This window comes from Phaethon lepturus, unplaced genomic scaffold, assembly GCF_000687285.1.
Source record: "Phaethon lepturus isolate BGI_N335 unplaced genomic scaffold, ASM68728v1 scaffold51601, whole genome shotgun sequence".
In the NCBI taxonomy this organism is placed as follows: Eukaryota; Metazoa; Chordata; class Aves; order Phaethontiformes; family Phaethontidae; genus Phaethon; species Phaethon lepturus.
This window is the reverse complement of record NW_010518003.1, coordinates 6485-17765: the sequence shown is the minus strand read 5'-3', so window position 1 is coordinate 17765 and position 11281 is coordinate 6485. Positions and strand designations below refer to the sequence as shown.

At 50.6% G+C, this 11281-nt stretch overlaps 1 protein-coding gene across 1 annotated transcript; it reads left to right on the top strand.

Annotated features, from left to right (window-relative positions):
- Positions 1 to 172: 172 nt before the first annotated feature.
- LOC104628093 (phosphoinositide 3-kinase regulatory subunit 5) lies at positions 173 to 6532 on the top strand (the record flags this gene model as incomplete). Its single annotated transcript, XM_010296559.1, has 8 exons — positions 173 to 298; positions 551 to 676; positions 1474 to 1567; positions 2877 to 2953; positions 3474 to 3567; positions 5057 to 5139; positions 5361 to 5470; positions 6391 to 6532. Coding segments are annotated over 8 exons (852 nt in total), but the record flags the coding sequence as incomplete, so codon positions are not given.
- Positions 6533 to 11281: the final 4749 nt, after the last annotated feature.

Genomic DNA, 11281 nt, shown 5'->3' with positions numbered 1-11281 from the left:
GTCCTGCTCAGCGTGGGGCTGGCGGTGCCACCGCTTGTCCCTGAGAGCGGCACGGGAGGAGGCTGGCAGGGCAGGCCGAGCGCAGCGTTGGTGTCTCTTCCGCCAGCCCCAAGCCTGGGGTGAGGAGCCTGGCGGGGGGGCCCTGGTGTGACCCCTGTGTGTCCGATTTCAGGATCCCACCTTGGCTGGGACGGAGAGCAGCACCAACGACATCTCCCACTACATTGGTATGTTGGACCCATGGTACGAGCGCAATGTTCTTGGGCTGATGAACCTGCCCATGGACGTCCTGTGTCAGGTATGTGCATGCCAGCTGGTAGGGCTTGCCGTCCCCTTTCCCCGCGATACAGGGCAGCTGAGCGGAGAGCTTCTGCTTAGCACTGGGCCACCATGACCTGGTACTGCAGGCTGTGCTACATGGACACGGGATGGAGATGGGTGGTCAGGAGGGAGGGTTTCTGTCCCTGGTGGGGTGGGACGGGCAGTTCTTGGCCCCGGGCTGTGGGTACCACATACCCCATCGGGCTTGTGACTTATTCTTTCGCCGCAGTCTGCCAAGCCAGAGGCTGAGTCCCAGGAGGACTCGCAGGAGCAGCTGCCCATCCTGGCCGACATGATCCTCTACTACTGCCGCTTCGCCACGCGCCCCGTGCTGCTGCAGCTCTACCAGACGGAGGTGGGTGAAGGGGCTCAGCACCGTCTTGGCAAGGGGGGAAGAAGGTCTTCTGCTTGTGCTACCAACTTGGGACCTGCCTGTGCAGCAGATGGGGGTATGGCACAGCACCAGGTGCTGGTGAGGCAGAGCTCGGTCTCCTCTTACTCCCCAGGTGCCCACGGTGCTTTGGCTGATGCTCCAGGCCCAGGGACTGAGAGCGTGCAGGTCCTGCCCAGACAACCCTTAAGTCACACAAGCAGTTTTCCATCCAAATACCTTTCCCCATGGCACAAAGCGACTCCTGTCACCGCTGGAAATCCCTCCAGTGCTCTGCTTTCCAACCAAGCCCTTCCGTGAAGCCTGTTTTCCATGCCCCGCTGTGTGCACGGGGCAGACGTGGTGGGGAGGGTTGAATGCACGGCTGCAACAACTGCTTTGGTGCTGTGGCACGAGAGTGGCTGCAGTGGGGCCGCGGTGAGCAGAGTCGCTGCTGTTTATGGCATTTGTGTTGCCCAAAGCGATGCCCAGACCCTGCTGTTAAGCTCATGATGGGTTTTCTTTAGAGGGGGTTGGGGAGTTTTCTTTAAGTGAAAATTAGGTTTTTGGGTTGTTTTCCTTGCTGGTGGTCTGTTAAAACAGTCAGTACGGTCGGAAGGCAACTGTCACTCAAGACAGTGGTTGAAAGGTGTATTTTGAAAATGCGAAAGGATTTTCCCAAACTGACCGGTTTCCTGGAGAAAGGAGCGAGAGGGGTGAACGTTGCCTGACGCGGGGCTGGGTCTCCTCACCACCACGTCTCCTCTCTTCTCCCCTGGCAGCTCACCTTCATCGGGGGAGAAAAGATGACCGAAGTCTTCATCCACTCCCTCGAGCTGGGCCACTCGGCGGCCACACGCGCCATCAAGGCGTCAGGTCTGTAGCTGCTTCTGCACCCGCAGCCTCAGGGCAGAGGTCTGCAACCTGCTGGGCTGGGAGATAAATGGAAAGAGGGGGGTGCAGGGGCTGCAAGAGGTGTGTGAGCCCAGGCTGCATCGTGAGCGAAGATCCAGACATCTCTTCACAAATTTGGAAGTGAGGCGTCATGGTTCTCGCATTCCTTTTCAAGAGCAAAGCTGTGGCAATGCTTTGTTTGTTTTTTTTTTTCCTGCTGTTAAGTCTAAAGCGTGTTTGTAATAAAACAGTTTCAAGCCCATTTCCTCCCTCTCATCAGCACCTGGCCGAGTGCAGCTCTTCATCTTTTATTTCTGCTGCTTTATCATTTATATCATTTATATCAATTATAAAGTGTATCATTTTCAGTATCATTTATAAAAACCTTCTTTCTATTTTCCTTAGTTTACTGGACAAAGCAAGGTTTGTGCATGTGCTTGTAGCCTTCCCGTGAGGGAGACCCGTGAGCTTTTACGCTAGGAACTTATAAAATTAGTAGAGACAAGAAGCAATGGTAGAAGCATCTGCCTGGAGGGTGGTCCCCAGCTCTCCTGGGTGCCAAGGGCAACGTGCTGTCTGGTGCGGTGCAGCTCGCAGAGACACCTCATGGCCAACCAACACCACTGCATTTAAACACGTTGCTTAATTGTATTTTTTTTTTTAACCAATTGCTTTTCTGTGATCTCGCCTTGTCTTTCTAAACAGGGCTCGTAAAACATCCTCCATATGAAGTGTCACCACCCCACTCCCCCAAAAACCAAGGCTTGGCCAAGACCTCTTCCCAATAAGTCATGAAACCACCAGTCCTTTCTGACTTTGACTTTGTTGTTGTTGTTGTTGTTGTTGTTTTCCTTGGATTGTCTGGCAGCACACCACTTAACAGCTGCAAAAAATTATCCAGGGAAAAAAAAGTAAGTGTCGGGCACAGTATTTCAAGGGTAATTTAATGTGGGCACAAACATGCCCGGAAAAACAGGAGCTGGGTTAGCAACGCGGCCTTTTATTGCTTTGTGTTTTCCCTGGAGCGCTGACCCCTCTGCACCGGCTTAGCCAGCATCGCTTCCAGTTTTGCAGAGCTGCTTTGTTGTGCTTTGTGTTGAAATTCCTGCACTGGATTAATTGCTTTCTGGCAGCTTTTAAGCCACCTTTTCTTTTTGCTCCGCAGCTGTGTTCAGCAAACCATTTTTTTTTCTCCCTTTCTGTAGGTACTGAGTGTGCTGCTGTATCCGTAGCCCGCTGAAGCATGGGGATAAAAGGCCACCATGTGACGTTTGCTCCTTGTTTTGTGCAGGTCCAGGCAGCAAGAGACTGGGCATAGATGGAGACAGAGAAGCAATCCCACTAACACTACAGATCGCCTACAGCAAGGTGAGTGCACGAGACTCGCACAAAGACAAAGGCGGCAGAAAACCGCTTCGGTGCGGGGCAAACATGTCTCTGCTGGGGGCTGAGAGGGGCAAACGCTGGCAGTGTGCTGGAGGAGCCTGAATCCAAGCCCAGACAAGCCAAACTCAAGCTAACTGTCTACTTACTGGCTAACTGGGGGGGCCTTTCCACTCCTGTTCAGCCCAGTAAAAGAGGGAATGTGCAGCCAGTTTCCACAGAGTGGACGTGTACTGGGTGCCACCTTACACTGGTGAGCTTTGCTTCCAGGGAGTGATGATGATCTTCTCCTATTTTGTTGGTTCCTCTGCAGTTATTTAGTGTTAAGCCTGGGCAATTTTTGTAAATCCAAGGTTAAATTAATTTTAATGCCTACTCAAACTTTGTCTGTGCAGCTCCAGGTAAATCCAGATCTGAGCTAGTCCAGCCAGATGGTTAGGGGTGGGAGGTAGGGTAACATCAGCCTGGAGCGTGGCATCTCACGGGCTTTGGTTGGTCTCTGCAGACAGCCATCAGTGGAAGAAGTCACTGGAACGATGTTGAGAAGGTCTGCACATCTGTCAACCTTAGCAAAGCCTGCAAGAAATATGAAGAACTAGGTGGGTCGAGGTGGTCTTTGTGGCTTTGCGTAGGGAGCAATGGGAGGGACCGTTGGAGCGAGAGGACGGTGTGGATGTTCTAGCTGGAGCGAAGCAGGGATGTGTGAACACAGAAGATACATGGGAGGTGCCCGATGTTCCCTGGGCATACTGTAGTCCAGGGGCTGTCCTTAGCACCACATCAGGGATGAAGGGCATTTGATTTCCCATTGTCCTAAAGCTTCCAGCCAGGGGAACGGGATGTCCATTAGGGATGGGGCTTGGATGGTCCAAACAGTGGGATGATCACTGGAGAGTGGTGCTTTCCAGAACAAAACTTGTTCAGTAAGGAGAAGGATAACAGGTAAAACTGTTGTTAAATGAACTAGGACCAAGGGAGAGGGTGCTTGTCCTGCAGAGCGCAGCAGCTTTCCGCAGGCTCTCGCTAAGCTGGTGCTTCACCCTGGTTTCCTTCCTGCAGCTCAGAGATAGCTGGCTGCCACATGGTTTTGCTTCACAGTTTTGTTTTTTTTTTCCTAATCAGGTTTCTGATAGGTTATTAATAAGGCTTTGAGCCTTTTATAAGCAGCAAGACTTTTAGCCTGTGTGTGTATTTAGAAGCAATACCTGTTCATTCTTGCTTAAGAACTGCTGTTGTGGCAATCAGACACCCAGTTCTGAGTAAACGGAGGGTTTTTTAGTTGCTCTTTCCTTGTGTGCTTTGCGTCTGACAGATGTGTGGTTTGTGAGTGGAGCAGTCGGGGCAAACAGGTGATCTACCAAATAGGAGACAGATACTACATGCCCCACAGAGCTCAACCTAAACCTCTATCTCTCCTGTCCCACCTGTTGCTACCCCATCCGTGAAGCCATGCAGACAACTCTGGAAAAAACACAGAAGTAATTTCTGACGTCCTCTATTCATTTTTGAGTTGGGTGTTTCTGCACTAGTTCTGGAGCTTCTCTTGTGTTGCCAGCGCTGTGGGTTTGCTTCAGGGCATGTCCTCAGTTCCACGCTGGAGAGGGGCTTCTCCATGAATCTCCTTCCTTCCAAGAGAAACCCAGTCCCCTTGACTGTCTCCATTGGTTTTCACATTCAGCAGCTTGACCACAGGATGTCACTGTAATTCCAGAGACAAAAAAGCATCTCCAGGTGGACTGCAGGAGAGGCCACTCTGGGAGAGCTAGGAGTTCTTCCCGTCGATGGGGCAATGGGTTTTCTCCTGTTTAGGCCCGAAGATAGTTAAATGCCCTTTGCTGCTATGTTTGGAAAGCAGTTGGAAGTTACTCTGAAGTTTACCTCTGTCTCTCTGATTGCTCGCTTGCTTTCTGTCTAGGTTAGCATTGGGGAAGGAAAGCTGGAACTGTATTGTATTTCCCTTGACAGTGGGGTCCTGTTTCTGGGGGTGAGAACCACTGTTTCTGGGGTGCTTTGAGGGGTGGAGGGACAACTTGGGTTCCCACCAGTGGCCCAGAAGCCCCAAGTGATAACAGTTTTCTTTTGTTACAGCCTCAAAGACAGAGTGTCTCAACCTGACCATGACGGAGGTGGTCAAAAGGCAAAACTCCAAATCCAAAAAAAGCTTCAATCAGGTAACTCAAATCATGGTGCTTTTGCATTTGGTAACAGGATGTCAGCCTGACTCAGCTGGGAGGGAAGCAGGGCAGGAGACAGTAGCTCCTTGGGGGATCTGTTTCATGTTGGCCATCAGGCCTGGCTTAGGGGTGCCCAGCTCCCCTGCTCCCCTTCCCTGCACAGGGATAATGCGCTGAGCCTGCCAGCTCCCTCACGTGGACACTTTTTCTATCAGCAGATCAGCGTGTCCCAGATAAAAGTAGACAAGGTCCAGATTATCGCTCTCCAGTCCTCCTTTGCCGTGTGCCTGGACCAGGATGAGCAGAAGATCCTACAGAGTGTCACCAGGTAGGAACTGTAACGTGGCCAGCTGCCCACTGCAGTCAGCGCTCCTGGGATGGTGCATCCTGTGTGTAAGGACTTGTCTGTGAAGCACTGGTGGTCACTGCGGGGATGAGGTCCTGAGCACCATGGTGGATCTCTGCCAGATGCCTGAGCTGGGTGACATAGCTCCAAGCTCTGTAGGGCAGCTGATCTCAAGTAGGATGGAGGGTCCTGCTCAGATCCCAGCAGCAGTTTACCTTCATGACTGCCACAGTCTAAAGGGTGGTCCCCAACCAACTGTTCACCTCTGTAAAGACAGCTCTTTCAGCAAGACCAATCATAAGCCAGAGGAAAGCTATGCAACATAAATGAGGTGTCTGGAGACCACTGGGCATATGAGCAGAGCCTTCAGCTTCTAAACCTCATTTGGGTTCTCCACCACCTTTTGCATACTCATGGCAGAAGGAACGCATGATCTTCATGGGAGAGACTGGGGTAGAGCAAGAATTGTTCATTTGACTGTTCATCCATCAGTTGTGTCCCCAGGGCACCAAGCTGGCTCCCTGGGTGATGGAATTTGAAAACTGACTGTAGAGAACATACTTCCATGAGCACAAAGAGATCAAAACAGTTGATCCACGGATCTTAAAAATGTGCAAGCATTTTAATTTCTCACTCGGAGAGTGCAGAACTCTGCAAGGTTATGCTGCCTCCAATAGAAAAAGATTTTGGATCTTAAATAACCCTAAAGAAAAGTGTTTTACTTAACTTGTTTAACCAATCTGAGCCAGCTTAAAGCCCTGAACTCTCAGCACTCAAACTCCAATCCTATTAAAGGCTGCACTGATCCCTGTTTGTTCGCAGATATTTCTGCTGCATCTGAGGACCGTGATTCTCAGCCACACACCTTACTTATAACTTGGTTTCTTCCTGTTCCCCTGCAGGTGTGAGATCTCTGTGTGCTACAAACCCAGGGACAGCGATCTCTTTGCACTGAGGAGGTCCTCTTTGCCTCCCCAGGACCCCACCGAGTTTCATTCTCTCCTGTGTTTACCCATTGCCACCTTCAGTGGAGCACTGCCGTAGAAGAACCCTGTGTCCTCTCAGGCCAGACCACATCCAACACCAATACAGCCTCAGGAAAAGGAAGCTGACTGTCCTCCTTTGGGCTGGAGATCCATCCATTCTTGTCCAAGACTTCCTGCAGCCCAAAGCGTTAGCAAGGTGGCTGAGCTGCTCCTGGTCTGGGCTTAGCCCATCCTTGTGAAATGGGAACACTGATGTTGTGCTCTGGTATCTCTCAGGGTTCCTCAGCAATGGGAGGAAAGTGGTTTCTTTTTCAGCAGACTGCCAACACCTGGATTGAGAGAGCAAGGCAAGGACAGCAATATTTTCCTGCCAGCAAATGGTGCTGTGGCTGTATTTGACAGTGCCTGCAAGGCCAGTGTGATCTTGGGGGGAGCTCATGGAGGGACATGTTGGAAAATGAATGTCCTTGGCTGAGTGGTGGTAGGGGGCCTTCAACGTGTGCGGAGCTGCAGACCACCCAACCAAAGTCCTGATGGCATTTCACCCCTAACAGGTCGAGGGTGCTCAGGACAGTTCTTTCAGGATGGGGACAGGCTTTCTCAGTGTTTGCTTTAAATTATGACAGTTGGGTGTCTTGCAGAGAAACAGTGCCCAGCAGAGCAACCCAGCTGAGGCCCAGAAAGACCCCAGCATGGGCTGTAGACTGCTGCTTGCCTTCCACTGAATTGAGTGCAATGGGCCATACCAGGGCACAGACAGCTTGTCATGTATACATGCATTTACTGCAAATCCAGGACCTGCAGGAGATGAACATCCAACTTCTGCAGAATTTCAGAGTTTCCCCAGGAGATGTACTCCCTGTTCAGCCTGTGTTCTCATGTCCTGCTCCCAAGTGCTGCACACTAGAGACATCTCAGAGGCTGAATCCTTAACAGTTGCTTGAAATATGGCAGGGAACCTGCTCTCATTCATAGGAGGGAGGTAGGTACTGGGAAAACCACGAGGATTGCCTAAAGCTTACCTGAGGAGGCAGCTTTGCTAGAGAAGGACCCAGCACCAAAAACACTAGTGACACTTAAAAGCGACGGTAGGATTTGAGATCCCCCCTCCCCTGCAAAGAGGCTTTCTGTCCTCTTCGTTCTCTCTGCAAGGCTGTAGGTACAGAAAGGTGCAATAGTTGGGGGCATTTACAGGTATTCTGACCCCAGGAGCAAAAAATGAGACTGGAAAAGCCTTGCCTGGTTTCATAGCCCTCAAGCTGTTTCTCAGTAGTTTTTGGTGATTGCACTAATGGTAACAGGCAGAAGAGCATGCTGCCTGCTGAGGCTACAAGCATCTTAATGCTGAGGACTTATGCACCCTCGAAACGTCTGGAAGGGACCCCTAATACTGCTGGGGGGCTGCAGGGCTCAGCCACAGCGTGGTCCGTTCAGCATGGGTCCCTTGATCCTCCAGAAAACAGGACCTGGTCAACTCTTAGCACTAGTTAGAACAAGGCTGGGCTCTGTCCCCAAGGGCTGGTGGCACAGCAGCAGTGTCGTCTGAGGTTAAATCTGCCAGGAAAAGGGCCAGAGCCCCTGCAGGCTTCAGTTGTCCCTGAGGAGTGTGGGTCAGGCTTGTCTGCTGGATTCCTCCACATCCCTCCTGGAAGTGTTTGGAGGAATCTCTCCTGTGCCAGCGACTCTGATCCTGGCCCTGCTGGCTGCTGGACCTGCTTTCTGTCCCCACTGCCTCTGCTGTTTGGGGACAGTTTAGTCTGGGCGCAGTGGTGAACATCTTGGGTTGAGAAGGTGCCAGCTGGCTCTTTGGCGTCCTCAGCAACTTCTGCCAATGGCTAGAGATGAGCAAAACCAAGACGTGAACATACTCCCGAGGCTCTGCGCTTCATCCTTCTACTTGAATAAACCGTCCCAAGGATGGTGTTGCCTTGCGGACTCCAAGAAAAGACCCTCGTGTGGGGTGAAGCATCACTTGGACGTAAGCAGGCGCTCTGGCTGCACCATGATGCAAAGCCAGCTTGGACTCCTGGCAAGGACCCACCTTCCCCGGCCACGCACCGACTCCAGGAGCACCCATCCTTTCCTACGTGCATGAGCGGTGTCTGTCCCTTGCTTGCAGTGCGGACGCGGCAGGGACACCCAGTCACTGCCAGGTCATGGGGGGCTGTCCCCTCTCTCACAGCATGCCTGTGGGGCAACGTGGGAGCGCACGCTGAGGCCACTGCTGCACATTTCTGCACGTCAGTATTTTAAGTCTAATAGGCTCAAGGGATCAGAAACAGATTTTAATAGCTCTTCCCATGCACTTGGAAGTGACTTTTCATTTCCCAAACAGGTTTGTGCGCATCTTCTCCAATGGGGCTGAAATTTGACAGCTGTTTTTTTTTGTTCGATACTTTAAAATAGCACCTTATCCTGTCAAAACATTGCTATTTGTGATCTTGATATCCGTGGCTAAATATATCTCTGCCGCTGTTAATGATATAAACCTCTCTGGTTTCAGCTGGCCCTAGAGAAATATTAGAGAAGAGAATTTCCACCTCAGAGAAAATCAAGCACAAACTCTGGGGCCTCATAATCCTGGCTAAGGTTTTGACCTGTGATGCTTTCTGGAAACGAAAGAAGCCCGAGGTTCTTTCAGGTCATCCTTGTACATATGTGCAACCTCACCAAATCTGTGTAATGTCTGTGCTGATCTGTAAAATACTGTTCAAAGAACTTTTAAGGTAATTATGGAATATTAAATGCTGATTTATTTCAAGTACAGCATTTGAGTCAAGTAATTCCTGAGCAGGCGGGAGGCACGGCTGGAGGCTCTGTATCCCCACGAGGAGGGCAGGGAGCCGCCGGGTCCGTTGCAGAGTAGCGGACCTGAGAGCAGGAAAAGGCTCATAAAGTCATTATGTTTGTGAGCCTGGTCCCAGAGGGCCCGACACGGAGACCTGCGGAGGTTAGTTGAGCTGCTTCTGTTCTGTGAGTACAAAGCAGGTGTTGATGCTGTAAATCCAAAGTTGGTTTCGTGCTGGATTAAGGAGAAAAGAAGCTAGCGGAGCTGGCGTGTGCAAGGCGAGATCGGTGCGTACCCTTCCCTTCTAGGAGGCTCCTTGACCTCTGCGGTGTTGGTTTGCAGAGCACCGCAAGTTCCTCCGAGAGCTGGATGCCTGGCGGCTACCGGGGCCGGGGGCAAGGTCCAGCCCCAGGGTCCACAGCAGAGCCCTTGGGCGAAGGGCGACTGCTCGGCGTCGGCAGGTTTTTGCCCAGCAGCCGGGTTTTGGGGTATTTCTGACTTGGAATTCTCTTCTGCATCTTTGGGGATGCAGACTTTGCAGATGGAGCTGTTGCTGCGGAAAGTGCTCTGAAATATGGAATGAGACTTGCTTAACTGTCTCAAGTGTCGGCTTCTCTTCCTGTGGGTATTCAAGGAAAGAGGCTTAGCTGGTAGGTGTGATGGCCAATGTGTAGTAATCAAATAAACAACTGTGGGAAAAGTAATTTCATCTCAGGCAGGCCAAAAAAAGAGATGAGAATAACTTTTGTTAATCAACACTTTGTTATGTATAAGCTATCAAATTTTTTCACTTCGATTAGAGAATAACAAAAAGTGGTTTTTAAATAGAAAGAAAAGGGTCTTTTGAAGAGGCAAATAGAATTCAAAAGGAAAATTCTTTATTTTCCAAACTGGAGTGATAGTCTGCTTTTGTTTCCTCTCAACAATAAAAAAACCCCAAACCCTAAATCACAAATACCCATTCCCTGTTCTTTTATTTTTTAAAAGAAAAGTGGAAAGAGGAACACATATGCTTAAATCTGAAGCAGAAAGAAAGTACTTTATTCTGAAAGCATGCATGACGAAAAGTTTAGGATCAGGGCTCAAGTCTGATCCTTGAAGTGCTGCATAGCTGAGGGTTTTGCTCTTGTATGTACAAAAGATTTAGCAAACAGCTGCTGATAAAATAAACAAGGACGGGTTAAGGCTCGACTATTCAACAAAACAAGTTTTGCCTCTTGTAGATATGGTCAAATCAGCTCGATGGAGCTTTTTGCAACTCTCACAGCATCAAAGCTGGGCTGGTCTGTGGGCTGTCTGCACCTGTGAGGGATGGGGAGACAGTGGATAAGGTGTGTTCAGCGTTTCAGGCTGGGAACACCAACTTACGTTGGCTTCCTGAATGAGATAGGCTATACCAAAAAAAGTGCCTTGGGGTTTCGGTATGTGTTCATTTATCTCAAGGTGCAGTGGCAGTTTGAGATTGTTCCCTGCTCTGTCAGGTGTTGTCATCCCACAGCCACCTCAACCGAAGCTGCTGGCCTCAGCACAGCTGGAGTCAGACGTGCTCCACTGCTGGTGAGGTGGGACATGGAGATGTGGTGTGGGAATGCGCTGTGGGGCGACTTCTCAACACCCACTATCGGTGGTGGCCATCCATCCTCTGCTCTTCTCCAATGGTGCATTCTGCATAGGTGCTTCTCATGTTTACTGGTATGATCCCCACAACTTCTCCCCACTAGCACCACAAGGAGCATCTCGGTATGGATGCTTGCGTCGGGTACCAGTATGCCACAGGAGCTGATTGAGAGCCAAGTCTGCCACCCCAGAGTCCCCATGGCTCAGTGCTGGCCAGGAGCAAAGAGCTTAACACATGCAGGCAACATCAATTGGGTTGCTCAGGGTCCAGCCAAGGTTTTAATAGCTTCAAAGCTATTTGGAGATGTTCTAGTGCGTGAGGTGGACAGCAACATAAGCCAATGATCATCCAGAGAAGGGGTCCTTAAGCGGCCAATCCTGATCTGGTGGTTAATTAGGAAT